This window comes from Panthera uncia, assembly GCF_023721935.1.
Source record: "Panthera uncia isolate 11264 chromosome C1 unlocalized genomic scaffold, Puncia_PCG_1.0 HiC_scaffold_3, whole genome shotgun sequence".
In the NCBI taxonomy this organism is placed as follows: domain Eukaryota; kingdom Metazoa; phylum Chordata; class Mammalia; order Carnivora; family Felidae; genus Panthera; species Panthera uncia.
In genome coordinates, this window is record NW_026057584.1 from 85,802,016 (window position 1) to 85,822,905 (window position 20,890).

General features: G+C 37.0%; 1 protein-coding gene across 4 annotated transcripts in view; it reads right to left on the bottom strand.

The window, feature by feature from the left end:
* Positions 1-9,249: 9,249 nt before the first annotated feature.
* LOC125911902 (rho GTPase-activating protein 15-like) overlaps positions 9,250-20,890 on the bottom strand; it is a 208,385-nt gene continuing 196,744 nt past the window's right edge. For 3 of the 4 annotated variants that reach the window (XM_049616176.1, XM_049616172.1, XM_049616174.1), the window contains 2 exons: positions 17,225-17,385; positions 12,575-16,867 (listed from right to left, as the gene is read on the bottom strand). In XM_049616176.1, coding sequence (XP_049472133.1) covers positions 16,831-16,867; positions 17,225-17,385 — 198 coding nt within the window. In that variant the 3' untranslated portion in view covers positions 12,575-16,830. Of the gene's footprint in view, positions 12,545-12,574; positions 16,868-17,224; positions 17,386-20,890 lie in introns of those variants that run through there. The other variant, XM_049616175.1, reaches the window with a different exon arrangement.

The window sequence follows — 20,890 nt, forward strand, 5'->3', positions numbered from 1 at the left end:
AAAAATTGGGGTGGTGGTGGTGGTGGATAATGTAATCTGCAATAGAGGACAATTTATACTAAGAACACACACACACACACACACACACACACACACACAACCTTAAAAATCTCTTTCCAAACTCTCTTCCAATATCTCACAGAGTGGAGCATACCTCAAAATCACCCTACTCTCTCCATCAGAACTGCTCAAAACTCTCTCTTAATACTCGGCACTTGCATGCCTCCTTTCCTTTAGCTTTTCTCCTCTTGCTTTGCTGGTTTATTCTTGGTCACTCTCATGAGTGGTTTCCAATCTGTCTTGGTTTCTCTGTGGTTCTGCAACTTTACCCTTATTTCAATCAGAAAAGTGTGGAAAGCCCAGTCTGGCAGGTATCTGCCCCAGCAACAAAATGCTCTTTCCTCTTCAAAGACAAGAAACTAAAGACACATATTTCTTGTCTCTGTTATATGTATATTGTTTACACATTTAAGAAGAGTGCGTCTTAAACATACTGATTGTGGTTTTCAAAAAGAAGGATGGAATGCTAACTTGGGGGTATGTCATTCTGAGGCATTTAGAAATCAAGAAAGGAAAAATGGTTCAACTGAACGAAGATCCCTGTTGATTCATGGACCACGTGAAAGCTCTGTGTAAGAATGCCCAAAATACTTTACAGAGGGAGTTTCACATGTTGAGACACAAGATAGCTTAAATAATCCAAATGCAAATTAGAGTCATGATGCTGAAGACAATTGCTGGCTACATTTTACAGTATATTATGGTATTTTATGTGAACACATATAACAGTGTAACTTGAGAATCTTAGCAACAGATCCTCAGTAGGTAAGTCCATAGACACCAAAGAAAAGCAAGATGGAATCTAATTTAAACAGAAAGATTCTAGGTCTGGGTCTCATGTCTTATGACATGACAGAGATATTTCGGACCTTCCTTGGTTTGGTGACCCTGTTGTCTAATGGAGTAATTCTAGACTCCTTTATAGGCCTTCAGGATTATCTGGAAGGGAACCCAATCTGTGCACAGCCAGAGTGCTTCTGATCTCTTGTAGGTTTGCTTCATGTCACTGATAAGCAGTGTCACTTACTCTTTCTGTAGTTCATCTTGGTATCTCATTACATCCCTTTGCTTAGCTCCTGTATCTATCAAAATTTTGTAAGCCCAACCACAGATTTATGAATAATACCTGGCCTAGCATGTCATTTAGTCCTTCCCTTTAGAGATAAAGGGCCAGAAATAAAGGGACGTGATCAAAGGCACCCACCTGGGAAGGGTAGGCCTGTACCTGAGGTCACTAATATTCCTAGTTCCATGATCTTTTTCAGCACTTCATATTCCCACGCAACAGTAACATCAGCAATAGCAATGATCTCTTTCCTAGTCTTCATTTAAATATTACAAGTTAGTGTGACATTTAAGGAGCATATCCAATAGACCCTAGTCTGACTATAATGAGCATTCAATTAACATGTATGAAAAAATGGTTATCCCTAATCGAGGGCACATTACCTCATATCCATTGCTTTCTTATCACCTCATTTTTTGTATTCTATTATCGAGCATGACATAGTGAAATAACACAGACTTCGAAGCCCAGGAAACCCAGTGTTTTCATCAACAACACAGTGGGGGAAGTATTATTATTCTAGTTTTATAGGTAAATTTAGATTAAGAAAGTTTGACTAGCTTGTAAGTGAGTAACTAAAGCAGAATTTGAACCAGGCAGCTTCACTCACTGGCATTCGTGCACAAATTTGTGTACTTTCTTTTCCTTGGGAGAAGCCTGAGTCAAAAGTCATACCCTAGTGTGAGGTTTGCATTTTGTTTGTTTGTCTCAAAGGGGTCAACTGGGTTAGCAAGAAGGCCCTTAATGGAATACATAAAATCATTACTCTAAAACTCTACTTCTATTAGTTAACAATTTGTCAATAGATTCTTTTTACAAAGACTTCTCTTATCCCCTACTCCCTGCCAAGTAACCACATTTTAGGGTACAAATTTGATCGGTTGGGAAGATTCTGGATGCTTCTACTCACAGTATTTCAATGTCAAATAGGCTGGCATTAACAAATTTTAATCGCTGTGATCTATTATTTTTCTCTTTGTCAATAATCTTCCTAAGAATACCAAAGGCCACTGAATGCCACCCACATTAACCATGAATTGATGTTACTAGTCCTTTTCTTCTCCCCACATATTAGAAATTTATTGAGTATCCTTAAGTGTAAAACTCTACCTTTATTTTTAGTGACTTTCTAAGGCATAACCTTGTTGTAATTAATCAATGGGCTCTACGGGTTTTTGGGTTAAACTCCGCTCAGCCACTCACTACCTGGTACAGGCGTGGGTAAGTCACCTCTTCTAAAGCCTCTGCTAGAAATATCCTTACTTTATGGAAGTAATTGTGATCATATAAAATGCTAAGATTTAATGTTCACCATATATTGAGCACTCAAGCAATATTTATTATTATTATCATTATTATTATTACTATTATTAGACACATAAAGGAGCACTGCAAACTAGAATAGAAGGAAAATAATACCTTTCACAACCTGCATCTTAAGATGATTTTAAGATGTCTAACAATATTATAGCAGGAAGAAAGCCCATGGGATTTAAAAGTCAGAGAATTACTAAATAATTTCCAGCTGAGCAATTAATTTAACACTGTGTTTTTCTCTTCAAGTTAATTATCATAGGTCAATGGCTTTCAACCTTCCAGGATTTGGGTAGAATTTTGCTATCATATAAGCAACACACCTTCCATTCTTTTTAAAAAGTGTTTGATATTTTGCCAGTCATTTCACTGACCTGGAGTTATTTTGAAAATAAATCTTGTGATACAGAAAATATGAAAATCTAAAAGAGAACTCCAGAAGGGGTTGCTTCCATTAGGTTAAATTCCTAAAAATCCCCGAATCTTAGATCGATGGCAATCAGAAACCTGTGTAGGCAAAATCTCTGAATCCTTCATGTAATGCAAAATTTGATATAGTCACCACATATAGCCTAGAGTAACAACACCACATGTTGCCTCAAAAAACAAGTTGTGCTACAGTGCCTTCAATCATTCTGTGGCTTCCCATTGCTCTTTGGATGAATATTACATCTTTAACTCAGCCTATGAAACTCTCCAAAATCTGACCACTTCCTCTTACCTCCCTAACTTCCCATCCTACCACAAGTATCCCTGTCCCCTGACCCCTACCAGCTAGACCAGCCAGTAGACAGCTCCTCAGATGTATATCATGCTCACTGTCCTCATAGCACTCCTGCTCACATTCTTCACTCAGCCTGGTGTTCCTCTCCTTCACCACCTAGTTCTACCTTCTGTCCATCTCACATGAATGAAGACTTTCAAGGGAAGCGTCCTTTGACCTTGCTCACCAGATCGACCACTTGCATAGTCATGCATGGTGCCCTGGAAGTCTCTCTCATTACACTTTGCTGAGTGGTACCTTCATACCCATTTAAGGAATGATTTGCAATCTATAAACTCCTTGGACATAGGCATGTTATCTATGTTCACCATTGTTCTCCCCGTGTCTAGCCCACGGCCTGGCAAGTACTATGTGCTCAATAATTATCAAATGAAGAAAGAAAACCAAAAGTTGAAAGAATTTTAAAAATCAAAGAGCCTTTGTTAAGTATAAAATAAGTCAGGGGTGCCTAGGTGGCTCAGTCGGTCGATCGCTGGAGTTAGACTCAGGTCATGATCTCATGGCTCGTGAGTTCAAGCTCCACATCGGGCTCTGTGATGACAGCTGGGGACCTGAAGCATGCTTCAAATTCTGTGTCTCCCTCTCTCTCTACCCCGCTTGTGCTCTGTCTCTCTCTTTCAAAAATAAACATTAAAAATTTTTTAATAAAAATAAATGAATATAAAATAAGTCAGCATGTTTGGTCCATATGAGATTATTCAATACTTAGCAGAGTGGTTTTCAATCTCTGTCGCACTATGTTCCATGGATTTTTCCAGAGGCTCAGTTGGGTTGTTCCCTGGTGCTTCTCATACCAATATCCCCAGGAATCATGCAGAACCATTCCCTCTTTTTTATTTTAAGTATATTTATTTATTTTGAGAGAGAGAGAACGAGCACGCATATGAGTGGGGGAGGGGGAGGAGCAGAAAGAGAGAGAGGCAGAGACAGAATCCCAAGCAGGCTCCACCCTTAGCATAGAACCTGACATGGGGCAGGATCTCATGACCATGAGATCACAACCTGAGCCAATATCAAGAGCCAGATGCTTAACCCACTGAGCCACCCAGGCACCCCAAACCATTCCTCTTCATTGGGTTCTCTTTATTGCAGAAACCATGAGCAAAGGATAAAAATCATTTGAAAATCAGTGATATAGACTACAACTACGTAATAATAAAGTACAGTAAAACCTTGGATTACTAGTAACTTGTTCTGCCAGTGTTTTGCAAGGCAAGCAAACATTTCTCATAAACTTTAACTTGATAAATGAGCGATGTCTTGCAATACAAGTAGTATGTGATGCCGAATGTCACATGATCACAACTAAGCCAATGGTTCTTGAAATTCGCTTTGATATACAAGTGCTTTAGATCACAAGTGTGTTTCTGCAACAAATTATGCTCACAACCCAAGGTTTTACTGTATTTGTTTTTAGATGTCATAGCAAGGACAACTTGTCCTTGGTAAACTTTGTTAGCTGATATAATTCGTCAAGCCCCTAAACTCTATTCCCAATGTACAGTCATGATCTTACACATTAATACGTATGAGACAAAAACAAGTATCCTCTGTTTCTGGCTGTCTATCATCCATCTCACCTCTCATGGATGTAGGTCTTTCAGTGGTTCCTCCAATGCCCAGAGGAAAACATCCAAGCCCATGGCAGAACATTTAAAAGCGCTTGCCATTACATTGGCTCTTGCCATAACATTTTCACTTGCCATTACAGCTTCCTTCCCCTCCCCTTGAGCTTTATATTTGGATCATGAACCATACCACAGTTTTTCCCATGCCTGTGTACTTGCCATCCTGTCTTCTTGGAATGTATTTTCTCTGCCTGAATAATTCCTTCAATTCCTTCTTGAACCAGCTCAAATGGTACTATCTGTTTTTCCCAGTCTGAATATTTACCCAAACCCCTACAACATGCACCCTATAGGACCCTGTGGTTTCCCTCACACCATAGGCCTTAACATATTGAAGCAATCTTATTTATTTTTTTGTCCGTCTTCCCTGCTTATGTATTTCCTTAAATACAGATTCTGCATTTTTCAGTTTTGTGTTCCCACATCCTAGGTAACTGTTTGGCATAATAAATGTACACTGAATGAATAGAAGAAAAGTTCAAATCACTTTGTGAACAGCTCCTTGGCATTTAAACATTTAATATTTACGATTTCAACTCATTGTGAGATTCCCTAAAGTGTATGCTATATAGGAATTTGCTGAATTCTGAACAAAATCATGCATACAGGAAGACCATTGCCCAAATAAAGGGTTTTAGCTAGTTAGCGAGTTTAGTCAACAACTCTGACTCAGCATCCAACAGTTTTTTCTCATTTTCTTTTTAAATAGTATTTTATTACAACAATTTTTAAGAATATTTTCAATTCTTGTGAAATATACTGGAAATTCTAGAAACTTTTTTTTTAATTTATAAAGCCAAAGAACTAAGGAAAGTGATTTTCTCATTGCACAGCTAATCAGAGTTGGTGCTGGTATAGGTCAAGATCAGTATTTCTCAAAGTATGTTCCAAGACTCACTAGTCCCTGGAGATTCTGAACAAAAATGTTCATGATGAGATATGTTTGGGAACACTGCATTCCTGGCCCTGCATGGAGGTTTGTAGGGTGCACTAGCATTTTAAAGACCCTGAGAAATCCTTTAGTAAAGACATCTTTTTATCTTTATTTAGCTCAACATCTCAAACTCATTTGTTTGTGAAGCTTTATGAACTTAATGTGGAAAAAGCTAATCTTGATCATAAAATTCTGAACCCAGTGCTTGCCTTTTAATTACAGTGGTATGTGTACATACAAAATAGAAGTCTGAAGCCATTATTTGGGACATCATTTTTACCTTGAAGGGTCTACGTAATTGAGAACACATTATTTTATATGCTTTTTTTTTTTTTTTTGCTTAATTTTGGTATGAAATATGGGGCGCCTGGGTGGCTCAGTCGGTTAAGCGGCCGACTTCGGCTCAGGTCATGATCTCGCGGTCCGTGAGTTCGAGCCCCGCGTCGGGCTCTGTGCTGACAGCTCAGAGCCTGGAGCCTGTTTCAGATTCTGTGTCTCCCTCTCTCTGACCCTCCCCCATTCATGCTCTGTCTCTCTCTGTCTCAAAAATAAATAAACATTAAAAAAAATTTAAAAAAAATTTTGGTATGAAATACATAACTGCTCAATTTTCTTTTTCTCCATGGTAATTAATTAGGCATAAAACAAATAAATAACTTCTTTGTAATATATGTTAATGGAAAAAGTCACGTTATTCTTCACATCATAGTTTCTCTTCTACACAATGATTAAACTTTAGCAATCTTGCTAGCGTTGCTTTTCACTGTTGCTGCACCACAGCAGCAGTTACGGTAGTTAATGTTGTAAATGTTCATTTAAATTTAGAGCTCACCATCTAATGCTTTCCAGTCTTAAAGTTGATTTGTTCGTGTGCGTGTGCACACACAATCAAGAAGGCCAAAATGAAAAGTCATAATTAGCTTATAAGACAAATGCCAATTTTGGCCGAATGGACACACATATATGCAGCCGTTGGCATCTAACTTGATACCTCCGTGAGACAGATGAGATTCAAATTAGAAAAAAAGAGGGGCGCCTGGGTGGCGCAGTCGGTTAAGCGTCCGGCTTCAGCCAGGTCACGATCTCGCGGTCCGTGAGTTCGAGCCCCGCGTCAGGCTCTGGGCTGATGGCTCGGAGCCTGGAGCCTGTTTCCGATTCTGTGTCTCCCTCTCTCTCTGCCCCTCCCCCGTTCATGCTCTGTCTCTCTCTGTCCCAAAAATAAATTAAAAAAAAAAAAATTAGAAAAAAAGAAGAAAATGTATAATAACTATCACCTTTGGAAAACTGTTGATTTTTTTTTTTCTGAAAGAATTGGTGTTTCTTATTTTCAATGCAAAACAAATTAGAGCCAGACCAAAAAAAAAAAATCTTGTTTTTACAAGCTTAAGATGATAGAGATCTGTGGCTGTCAATTTACCAATAAATAGAAATACATTTTCGAGATGAATCAGGCTCATCCCACTTTGGTATAGTCTCTACTGCAAACATACCAGTGGAAGTCACAACTGGGCTACTGCCTGATAAGTAGCAAAAGACAGAAGTATCTGAACACTTAGATTGTCACCTTAAAACGAACTGTCACACATTTTTCTTCACACATTTGAAACCCAACTTATCAACCTTAACAAGTGTTATCAAAAAAATTTTGGTGCCTTTGTTCTTTCCCTTTTGCAAGTAGATTACACTTTTAGGATTTATTAAGACAAGAAACAATTTTTGAATCGCAGGTCAAAACTCTCCACGGAAAAATTCTCATTACTTTCTAGCCTGAAGCAGTCTTTACCACCCAATGTATCCATCTTTTTCCTGTTTCTTCTATATCTATATTTCCCGAATCTTGTTTCTGTGCCTAATGCTATAACATTGCAGCAGTTTGTTCAAAGCAACACTCTTATTTTTGCTCTTAGCCGGTGCTATACAAACCCTGATCAATTATTGAAGTAGGAGCCCTGAAGTAACACAGCCATTACTGCGGCAGGCGGATAAAAATGGAACACTTTCAGCTCTAGTATATTTACTTTTGAGTTTCAGCAAACACACCAACAAGTTAAACTACCTTGTCTGTCACTTTGCTCCATGTCCTAATATTTCCTCTGCCTTCAAAGTCTTTTTCTTCACAAAGCAAGTCTCTGAAAATTTCAGTTTCTTTTTGGAATTGTGATAACCTTAACGTTCATGCAAAAGAGACCAAGACTGGTTTAAATAAGTTAACATAGACATATCATGCCAAGAGCCGCTTGGTATTTTATAAAGTTCGCCAATGTGTCGTCTTCATCTGGTAATAACATTGCAGAGTCCATGATGATATTTAAAACAACAAACAGTATCACCGAGGAAAGTATTCATTAAAGCTTTTCAGAAGAGTCAAATTAGAGGTGGAGAAAATTTCTCATGAAGAGCAACCGCTAATCACGTTTGGACTTTTTCTCATCTCTCTCCTGCTTACTTCATTATTCACAAAGGATTGCCCAAGATGTTGTAATTTTATTTTTTAAACTGCTCCCTTATCTAATTACACAGACTATATCTGCTCAGGTTGCCAGTGAAGGCTACAAGTATTCATCTTCTGATAATGCTAACTTGCGTCTGCCGCCTCAATATAATGGTATACTTTTTTCTTTTTTTTTCTTTTTTTTTTCATTTTTAAATGTCTGTTCTGGGTTTAAAGGACTAAATGATAGTGAAGATAACTGGAAATGTTCCAAGGTTTTTATATGTACTGTGCATTCGAAACCAAAATTAGTAGTTATACTCCAGAACTAATAATATTTGACACTTATTCTTATCATTGCCTGAAGTTTGGGTGGAGAATTCCAGCAAGTTTGGGCAAAGTAGCTAAGGACAATGTAGGAAATTGTTTTAAGGTGTTATGATATATCTGCAACACACTCCTGGCCCTTCGTTTCCAGCCAAACTAATAAAAGCAATCTGCACAACCTCTGAAAGCCAAAGGTGAGTGCTTGCCTGAATTCCTAAGTATGTCATCAAAGCCACTTGAAGCACTTTGGTATTTGAATAGAAAAAGCAACGAATAAAAAGGTCATATGCATTTGGAAGAGTTCATAATTTTGGAGAGTTTATCTCAATGCCTTGTTATGAAGTGATGTTCACCTTTTCCTCCTATACTCTTCATTTCTGAATAGGCCTATTGGATACAATATAAAACACAAAATACCTCAGCTGAAATACACAAGAGATACAAATCTTATCACACATTTTTAAAATATGAGGACATTTGTACCTCTAGCCTTATGAAAGCCAGTTATATCTCACCATCAAGACAACCAGATGAAGACTTTTTTTTCTATTTATTACAGGCTGCTGTTAGTGGGTAGGCAACAAAGTCACATTATTATTAGTTCCCTTATTTAAGCAAGAAGAAATAATGTATTTGTACTCCTAGTTCCTAGAACATCCATTTCTTTGTTTCAATTGATATTGTGATCTAAACATGATATAAATCGGAGGGGGGGTACAATTTTATTTGTACATCAGGTTGACTGAAAAGAGAGATGGGTCATTTATTGACTTAAACATCTGCATTATTATATTTCGAGCTTCATGACAGACAGCTCATGAAAGGTAGCTTGTATGACAAGAAACATAATTGGAGAAAAGTGCAGAAAGGATTCTAGAAATGTATGCTTTGTGAAACTGTTCTTTATTTAACATGGCTCTGGATAGTGGAAACAGACTGAATAAATTTATGAGGTGTGAGGCTTATGCCTAATAATGATTAACATTAGAATCACAATTAAAACCTAAGGTCAGATTTAAGAAATGGTATTAACTCTTCCCCTACTGCAAAAATATCCAGTTGTCTCTCTTTTTACAACAAGAGACAATCTTAGCCTTTCTGTACTGGCTACTCATTTCACACTCTTTGCTCATGGAGTTCTTGAAGGTATTTGTGTTGTTATTGTTTTAGTATCAACAACAGGCCTCTCAGAAAGTTTAGCTCAATGACTGTGAGAGGAGACATCTCTACATAGGCCCTGCTTAGATATGACTGTTAAAAATTTTATTATTTATTCATTTGTTCATAATAGCATTATCAAAGGGAAATCAAAACCTTTTTATTGAGTGATTACTACGCATCATGTGCTCTGCTGGATTTTGACAAAATAAATAACACACAAGCCACTGTTCCTGCTCCGAAGAGTCAACAAGCTAGCCTCAGAGACAAATATAGTTAAGTACCGGCATAGAAATAAATAGGTCCTTGGTCCCCTAGTGGTCTGAGGAAGGTATGGTATTTTACAAAACCGAAAGGTTGGGAAGAGGAGAAGCAAGGAGGCTTCACCAAGGGATCTTCAAGTCAATCAGTGTACAATGACCAGTAATAGAACATAATGAAAAATATATTGCTAAACTATAGATCCCATGGGGAGAATATATGTTCGTTGCGATGTACTAAATCATGTCACAGACAGACAGCTCTGGTTTGTGAATGGGTTTGTAGTTGGCAAAGCTCTTTCATATGGATCTGCTCCTCCTAGCGACCTCTCCTGCAATCATAATTTCTCTCCTGTGGAGCTGAAGGAAATGAATGTATGCGCAACTCAAAGACCCATCTCTAATTAAGGGCAGAATGAGGATATCAACTTACAACTCAAACCAAAGAAATGATATTCTCTAGGGAGAAAGTGACATTAGTTTAGCAGTAGCTACTTGAACATCCTCATAAGGAAAAATAAAGAGTATGTATATAATGTAGGCTTCTTATGTTTAATGTGCAAATAAATACTTTCCCTGTGGACACACCCACATTGATCTGGGGACATTGACAGTTACCAAACATATTACTTTAGAAATGGAAAATTACAACTCATCCTGGGTGTATTTATTGCCTAGAGGAGTTTTCCAATATATCATTGATGGAGAAATAAAACCTTGAAGACAAATTGAATTAGAAAAAAATCATAATTCCATTTGGGTAATATGTAGAAATTGCATAAAGCACGTAGTAATATTGTGCATATGCTACTACAAAACTCTGAAGGCATGATTCATTCACTAGGTTTCTTTGCCCTTACACAATGTCCCCGAAAACCTACCAAATACACTTTATTCAACTGTAAAGTGACAGGAACTTAGGAATCACACATAGCTACTTATGAAATACTTCTAAATTTAACACATTTCTGACTATGGATATGTCATATATTTGTCTTATACAGTTATACTTGAGAATTTTATTTCTATTATGCAAATTTATTTTATACATTAAAATTTGATGAAAAAATGGTAGCATGGTAGAAAGATATATTCATAAACATCCTCAAGCAGGGGCATTGAAATATTAACATTACACTACATTATTTATACTCTATAGGTCTTCTAGGCCAGTTTTTACTTAAATTCTTCTCTTTTACTTTCGACAGACACTAATCTTTTAAGTTTAATGTCACCTTTGTTTTTTTTCCCTGAAATTATTCTTAATCACCAGGCAATTTCCTTTAAAATACGTTTTCTCATAACTTTTTTAGAGTCGTTCCACAACTTTGGTGAAAGTTTTGCAATTAAAACTCTAAGGTAAAGATGTTGCTGCTGAGCTAGGCATGTGTTGTGTGTGTGTGTGTATGTGTACATACATGATATGTATGAGATATATATAGATATATATGGATATATATGCATCTATATAATTTCTGTATAAATTAACAAGTTTTATTTAATATTAGACATAGCATTATGTATTGGTTTTCTATGACAATGTGACAAATTGTCTCAACTTAGCAGCTCAAAACAAAATACATTTCTTAATTCACAGTTTCCATGGGTCAGGAGTTCAGGCACAGCTTAGTTGAGCCCTCTATTCAGGATAGCACAGGTTGTAATCAAGGTGTCAGGTAAGATTACTATCCCTTCTGAGGCTCAGGGGTTCTCTTTCAAGCTCATGTGGTTGTTAGCAGAATTCACTTCCTGACAGTTATAGAGCTAAGGCCCCTACTTCCTAGAGACCATTCCTCTCCCATACACAATTCAAAACACAGCTGTTTGCTTCTACAAGGCCAGTAGATTCTCACCCACCTCTAGAACCTCTTTTAAAGGGCTCACCTAATTAAATAAGACCCACCCGTGATTATCTCCTTTTGTATTAAAGTCAACTGGTCTGAGATCTTAAGTACTCCTGAAAAATCTGTTCACCATTTCCATAAAACATAACCAAATCAAGGGAGTAAAACACCATTATCTTTACCATATAATGTAACCTAGCCATGGGTGTAAGACCAGAGGGTGGAGATCTTGGGAGCCCTCTTAGAATTCATCTACCATAACTTACCAATCATACTAAAGTTATTGCTTAAACACTGGTGAGGGAAAGGTTGTATCATGCAGAAATCAAGGGCAATTTTAGAGCTAACAAGTGTGTGCCATACATGAATAAGTTGCTTTTACTTAAATATCATACGAGAGAGAAGTCAGGAATGTATACATTCATAAATAAATAATATTGGAAAATAATCTATGATTACATGTCAAATGAGGGCAAATACAATAACTCAGAAAACTGATCATTTGAAATAGGTTTAATTGTTGGAGGGGTCCCATTAAAGAAGAGAAGTAGGCTGCAGCCTGAAAGATACAAAGGTTTGGCTGAGTGCACAGGAATCAGAGCTTCAGCTTATAAAGCTATTCACCATTCTTTGTAGCACACAGTAGAGGCAGGCAGACAAGATGGGGTTCCAGATGTGTCGTTGAGTAGCCTTGTCTTTGGGTAAGTTATCTGAAGTCTCTGAAACACCACTTTCTCTCTTGTAGAAACAACAAAAATACTTACTTCATTAGTGTTAATCAACAAGTAAGAAATCACATTTTTGGATTGTTTTTGAATTGCACGATCATAGAAAGAATATAGTAAGAAAAATAGTAAATGAGAAAAGGACTCTGAAAGCCATAAAATGCCATAAAAATGTAGGTCATGCAAATCATAAGTTCCACAGTGATATTCTCTTCTTGGTTAAATATCTGTAATTTATTGCCTTATTGTATTTGATACAATAAATGTGTGACTTTAAGACTATTCTGAACAAGGAAGTTTAGAAGTAAACAGACAAGTAATAAAATTAGTTTTTCAACTGAGAAATTTTATAATATAATACCACAAAAGTAAAAAAACAGGGGGTGGGGGGAGGATTTCAGGGAACACAAAAGCCAGTGTGGGTAATATTTAGGAAAAGAATTTGCTTTTATTTTCCTTTTTTTGGTTTGTCATCATTCTTGTTAGTTATTGTTGTTGGTGTTTAATAACTAGTAAATGTAATAAATTTTCATTGAATAAGTGCACCACATGTGTAAACCAGTGATTTAAACCTTAAAAGTACAGCCAACATAAAAGAATTACATTATGAATATGCCCCTCAATGAATTACAGATACACCTCCCACTGAATTAAAAGCTCAAAGTGTTTTTTTTACTCATGTAAGTATTCGATAGCTCAAGGTCCCCAAATAAAAGATTTAATATACCTCAGTAATTAACCTGGTTTGTAGGCATCCAAAGTTTGAATTCATATTTTATATTTTTGGCAAAGAAGAACAACCAAAATAAAAACTAGATTTCGTCCTTGACTTTAAAGCATATCTTCCACTTGGTAATCATTACAAGTAAGGTGACAAGGGAGGACTCTGGGAATATTTATTGAATTGTGAAAGAAGAAAACTGACAAACAATATACTTAATCATTTTCCATTTATCATCATCACCCTGTGACAGAATATAAAAACAATTGTACTAAAATGAGGTGTTCTGTTGAGGATGAGGCTCTGGAGTATTAAAAAAAAAAGATTTATATTTGAGTAAATAAAATTCTGCTGGAACCAGAAATTGAAGAGCATTTGAAGAAAATGCTCTGAACTATGGTAACTGATTATTCTTCATTTATAATGTCTTTTTCAAGCTGTTTTGAACATACGGTCCAAGAAATTTTGAGTCAAGACAATATACAGCGAGGGAGATACACCAACTTTTAACTTAACCACATGTGAAATGAATTTTCAAAGTGTCTAGGTAATCTGAAACTGGCATATATTTAGCTGTCTTTCCTCTTTGATAGTTATATCTCTGAACCATGTAAAAAGATGAGATTCATAAGAAATAATAAGACCTCGAGAGTGACTAGTAAGTGTTCTTCTCCAGCCACGACTTCTGACCTATTGTGCATATGCTGGAGAATGAATCTAATTTTGAATATTCATTATAATCATGTTTAAAAAAAATACATTTTAATGTCACATAGAAACAAAAGCTGTTCACGGGCCACAGCCTAGTCACTTAGGTTTACCACAGAGCGATGAAAATTCATCAAAATGTCAAGAGATCTATATTTACCAAGTTTGATGAAGAAAATCTGACAAATACTATTTAAGATAAGTGGCATTTTTTCCTAATTGTTTTTATATGGATGAAAGAAAATCAAGTGCCCTGTTAGTTTGATGAAATGCTACATTGCTTAAAAATTCATATTTACATAATGGACCAGCATTCACACTGAACATAAGAATATGGCTTCAAAACCAATGTATAGATTTTGCCCAGCTAAGCTTATACAATACAGAAAAAAAAAGTATCAGTGAATGTTTAAACCTGCACTAACAGATTCAGTTTTACCCTCCCTGCACTTCCTCACTAAAAGGCAACACAAATAAGTATTAGGTTGCAAAGTAATAAGTATTTCTGCCATGGAGAATATCTTAGACTTGCTACATTGGTGGCTGTCCATCAAAGGCAAACATGAATCATTTTAGCAGGTATTTCACCTCAGGAATTAAGTATGTAAACACTGAAAGAAAGCCATAGAGCATTTCCCCAGTCCACACAGATTGCGTTGTAATTCCAACCAAGAAGAAAATATGCTAGGAAAACAAACTACAAGACAGACAAACATTAACCTGAGTGAATGTTATAACTAAGGAAAGAAATGACCACATGCTAATCTGTGTTTTCCCTGTAATGTTATGTGTGTGTGTGTTTCTATGCAGACACAGTACGTTAATAACGCAATTTAAAATCAAAGAGACATAGTCTGAACTAATAACTGGTAGAGCTGAGATTTGAACCCCCGATAGCTCCGATGACATAGCACATGGCTTTGGCTTCTCCTCTGTGCTTCTGTTTCTTCATATACCTTTTCCAATGGAAACGATAAAGCATTTTCAGGAAGCCTTAAAGATCTGCAATTTATTGATATATGGCCCATTGTCTGTGTGTCTAGAATTTTTCTAATTAGAAAATAAAACAGAAAATCATTTCTGAGATAAGACTGATTTCCAATCTTAAGATAAATTTCCTTACACTGGTGGACATTTCATTCCTGTCTAAGATGTTTGCAGTTTTGCATGCTGAGTAAAAGTGATCATCAAGTACCAGTCGATTCGTATATTCATAAACCCTCTCTCAGCCATCTCAGGGCGATGTACATCTCTAGCTTCATCAAATGTTAAAGATTTCTGAAGAAAGCTATTTTTATAACCCCATTCATTACCCAATCCACTGTTTTTGGCAAGCATTCCATCATTTCAAAACAAAAATAATCCTCATATGTACCATAAACTTAGCTTATTTACATTCTCTGAACTGAAGCACTTTATGGAGTGCAAGGAGGTACATTTAAACTTACACTGGGAAAACAGGAATCGACCAAAGAGAATCCCCGGCAAACCGGGAAGTACAGCCAGGGGAGGGGCAATGAGCAAAGTCTTTTACCTTTATAGCAGCAAATACTATTTCCAAAGTTAGCTGATATTCATTAATCTAAGATAGACAATAAGTTGGCTAATGACTAGAGGTATGAACATTAAAAGATAAGGAATTATTTTTATATTGTTGCATACAGAAACATGTTTCATACTTATAATAACATGAAACCTGCACCGTGGTCATTCTTCCAGTTATCAGAACAAACATTTCACAAATGAATTCCTCCTCCTCCTCTATGCCAGTGTCACACACAAGTATCAGGAAGCTCCAGCAGAAAGGAAACACACCCTTCAGTGACAGCAATAATCAGTCCAGGTTTGGGGTCATTCTGTCCATGGTAGTGCTGCCCTTTTTTCATCAGGCAACTTTATAGTTTTAAATGGGGAAGTTGCAAAACTTATTTGGTCCTCAAAATTCTAACTAAATGAAACTGTTTAATTTTGTAATTATTTACTATTATTTACTAAGAATAACATTCCTATTATATTATGGTATTATTATGCTGTATTCCTATATTTAGCGCAAAGTCCATAATTGCATTTTCAGATTAAATAATCACTATTCTATCATATCTGGACTATTCGTTTTACAAGTTATCTAATGTGGGCTATAGAAAGTTAGAGTATATAACCTAGTCTTTGATTAAAATTTCAAAGTTATGAATAAAAATGAATAATAATTCTGTCTGCTTAAAGCAGCCCCTTCTCACTTAAACAATGGATTTTCTTGGCAGAAGCAACACGGCCTCTCCTAAGCACTTCAGCCAGTCTGATGGAAACAAATTGCATAGGGGACCAGCTACCAAAAAAGCCCAACCCTGGTACAGATCTGGAAGCCGAGAGGAGGGTGCGCATGGCACAGAGGGGTTGAGCAGCCTGTCTGGAACTACACCAAGAATGGAGAAATAAGGAGTAGGGCATACATGCAGGAGAGAGAAATTTTAGAAGGTATAGAGTTTGGGAAAAATGAAAATGAGCTCATAAAACAGTAGCAAGAGAGGAAGCAATGTCCTAGATAGAGTGATTATAATTAAGCTTTTATCTACTCTCAGAAGCTATCACTAAGTTCCCTGCAACTCTAATAAGAAGACAACTGTAATGGATGTGCCTCTACATCTAGTCTGTACCTCTTCATTTGGGGAAAACAACTTTCCCCCTCAGCTCATGGGGTCTTACCCTTTATCCATACGTGGGCACCAACTCCTGGTCAGGAGAAAATTTCATTTCTCTGCCCATGGTTGTTGGTTCAGGGAAGGGCACATGACCACAGCCAAGCCAATGAGAACCCGCCTGAGGACTTTTTGCCTGAAGTCTTGGGCAATAGGCAATCTTTCCTGGGCTGATTACCTGAATGCAGATGCGCACATCACTGTGAACACTCTGTGAGAGAAAAATCTTTTTAGAAACAATTCCAATGGGCAACAAAAGAGGGGAGAGGCAAATCAGCCCATTCCTTTTTCTGCTCACACAAGTTTGAGTTGAGCTTGTGTCACTCACAACCTAAAGAGCTCTATCCTTCCCATGAATTAATGTTGGACTGAGGCACTTGACATGAGCATGTGTTTATACATTTTGTATAAACTTGAGCATTCTGGTTTGGGTGCTCTGAGGCCTTTTTCCTCTTCTCTGAGTACACAAAACCTTCCTTCTGAGACCTCGTCCTTCTCCAGGAAAAAGTTAGTGGGCCTCTAGAGCCGGAACGAGGCATTCCGGGAACCCAGGGCTGTACCTTCCTACCTAGGGCTGTGGCTGTGGCTTTGTCCTGAAGGGAGCCAAGGCTGTTGGGCCCCATGCAAAGGCTTTGTGCCAGAAGATAGGGCTGCACTGAGGTACAGCAAGCCAGTCTCACCAGGTACATCTGTTACTTGTCCAGAGCCTTGCTTCCTCTTATTATAACCCTAAAAAAAAAAATCCCTTTTGTTTAAAGCTGTAGCCCATTCACCTTAGAGCCTTTAAGCCCAACCCCACCATCCCCACCCCCTTCATTCCCTTAAGAGACTGCAACTGTCAGATACAAAAGAATGTGCACCTCCCCATTTTTCTGCTCAGAGAACTTCCCCAGATTTCCCTGCCTAGTCTCACCTTTAACTCTGTTCTGATTTTTTCTCCCAGAATAGCATCTTCTTGATTAATCCCTGAATTCTGCTCCGCCTGGTCAGATTCCAGGGTCTGCCTTCCCTATTACTGCTCCTTCTCAGGGATTACCCTCTAAGCTTGAAATGAAGTAATTTCTAGCATATTTTTTAAAAAAATTTTAATGTTTTATTTTATTTTTGAGAGAGAGAGAGAGAGCACGGGAGGAACAGAGAGAGAGAGAGAGAGAGAGAAAGAGAGAGAGAGAGAGAGAGAGAGAATCTGAAGCAGGCTCCAGGCTCTGAGCTGTCAGAACAGAGTCCAATGTAGGGCTTAAACCCACGGACCGCGAGATCATGACCTGAGCCAAAGTCAGACTCTTAACTGACTGAGCCACCCAGGTGCCCCATTTCCAACATATTTTTGCCACAGATTTCCAGGCCTTGCCCCAGGACTGTGTTAATGAATGTCTACCATAGGATCTCGGGAAAAGTCCGATTTCCATAGTATGCATACTCCCACCACAGGCCACTGCAAGCTAACAACGTGACACTAGGAGATGTGGAACTGAGATGGACATGATCAGTTCTGCAGTCAGCTCCAGCCCACCGCCACTCGGTCCTTCCTTTGTCTGATAGGAGGGAGGATATGGGAAGAGGGGATCGCTACAGTTAGAAACTCTAAGCAGATTATTTATTTTACATTAGAAACTTCTACGTTTTGGTGATGACCTACACAGTTTTAATCATCCTTCATTGGTTTCATCTGTCTACCAAGAAGGGGAGTAATGATGAGACAGAAGAGAGATTTCACGTTTGGTGCTACAAAAAGCATAGTTATAATACTTATTACGATACATTTCTGAAAAAATTTGGAAGATAAGTAAAAATGTTTACTTTTTAATGACTATAAAATAACAGGTTTTAGTCTATTAAAAGTGACGGCTGAGCATCATTTATGTTTCTACTGGACTCAGTGTAATCTATGTAGACTGTTTCTGACATAGCCCTTTCCTCCTCTTGAAATGCTTGATTCCCAGTGAGTTATATATTTAGCTACCCACCTGTTATTTATTATTTTTGTTTACAGAAAACCATAAGTGCACAGAACACATAAAAGGCCCCATAAAGATGAGTTTTCTAATCCAGTTAGGAATATAATAATTTGGACAACAAACTGCAGAGATAGGAATATTTTTATGGAGTAGGTCGGAAACGAGTTTTGTAGAAAAACTAGGAAAGATGTATATATAGCAGAGAGTAAATGGTTTAAGGTAATAGAATATGGGACCAAGAATTTATACTTTTATAAATAAATTTTTAAAATACAAATTAACAGCATTTGATAAAATAAAAGTGGGACCCAGTAAAGAAAAACTGTCATGTTGCCTAAGAAGGGCATAAGAGGGACAACAACAACAACAAAAAAGGAAATAGAGCAATCAATACAAAAGCATCAAAAGACATATCATAGTAAATAAATTGTGGGCCAGAGATAAAGCATTGAGGACATTGTATTAACTTGAATATTGTGGGGAAAAGAAAATAACTTTTTCCCAAGTACACAGGAAATTTGTGGATTAGAGAGACTAAGAAAAAATGTCAAGTTCACCACTGAGGTTCAACACTAGAAGATATTCGTATGAAGACATTGCATCTGGGCATTTGCATGTGTATTGGTCAATGGCTTAAAAGTTCAATGCTTAATGCAAATTTAGTAATGTTCATTTATTTGATAAGCAATTATTGAGAATTAACATTGTCAAGATACCATACAAGGTGCTGGCGGGGAAGAGAGGACAACAAATATTTATTAAGGTCCTACCCCAGCATGAAGATAGAGTCTTAGCTTATATTTTTTCATTTAACACTCATCATTCTTTCAGGTCAATTTTAATATGCTCAGTTTTGGTAAAGAAAATTGTTGTTTATAAAGAGGAAACAATGAAGAATGTATAAAGGGTTTCCCATCTAGCAAACAAACAAAAGGCACTTTGCAATAGAAGAAAAACTCATCTTTTGTGTTGACTCTTTGGGGGTGGGAAAAAAAAGCCCTTTATCTGGAAGTGAGGTTATGGCTTTTTCTGAGAAGATGAAAATGAACTCCCATTTTCATATTTCTAATTGCCAGAACTGTCACTTTAAAAGTCAGCCCACTGATTTGCGTTTTATATCACCAGAAAATGATATCCTTATCTCTGGAGGAATTGTTTTCTACACATCTTATGTTAGTGTCCTTGTCGTTCTGATTGGGGGAAAGGTTTGTGATGGTTTTATGTGTGGTAACAGTGATGAAGATGATGATGATAGTAATTACTTATATAGTATTTTTCCTTGTTGTGTGCTCTTCTAACAATTAATAGATCCTTGACTAGCTTTAATACCTTATCATTCCTAATGTCACTCCTTAACCTCTGCTACTTTCCATGTATGATTTGGAATCCCCTAGCCAGCTGTCTCTCTGTGCAGCCTCTTCCCAACCCAGTTCATCCTCCAAAATAGCTTTGCATGAATCCTCCTAAATCATCCTTCTGAATACATGACTGTTTTCTCAAAAAATAAAATTAAGTCCACAGAATAAAATACAAATACCTTAGTTTAGGTGGTGAAGCTACCATAAACTGGTCACTGATTATCTTTCTAACTATGGGTTTCAGAGGTACTTTTACAGGTTCATGAATAATGCTTCATCTATTTCAACCCTAAAGCTTGCCACTTACGCTTCTGAAAATGCCATTACCAGATTATTTACTTACCAAAATGGTCTTCTTTCTTCAATTTCCTGCCACTGGACTCACCTTTTAATTCCTGAAGAATTTCAGGATTTAACTCCCTGAAGAATTTCTTTTGTGTACTATATGCCTCATTTTTATTCATTTATTTATAAGTCGACTGTATTGTATGTCTCCAGTAGGCATATCATGTTTGATATGTCATTCTTTATAATCTACCACAGTGACATATGTTAGGTGCTCAATATTTCTGATAATGATATAACCACAACTATCAACATCCTAGAATACTGATTTCATTCAACATTCACTCAAGAACTCTTTATTCTGCCTCTATTATTTATATGGCATTCATCTGAACACTGGTGGACATGAAAAACAAAATCCCTGACTTCTGAATTTTATATTACAGTGTGAACATGAACAACAAAGTAGTTAATAAAATGTTACAACGTGCTTAGAGAAAGTGATGACAACCATAAAGAAAAGTGCAAGATACAGCTGGAGAGAGAATGAGAGAAAAAGAGAGAGAGGTGGATGAAACATCTAGTTTAAATGAAGTGTCCAAGAAAAAGGTATTCAAAGCATTACCATTTGAG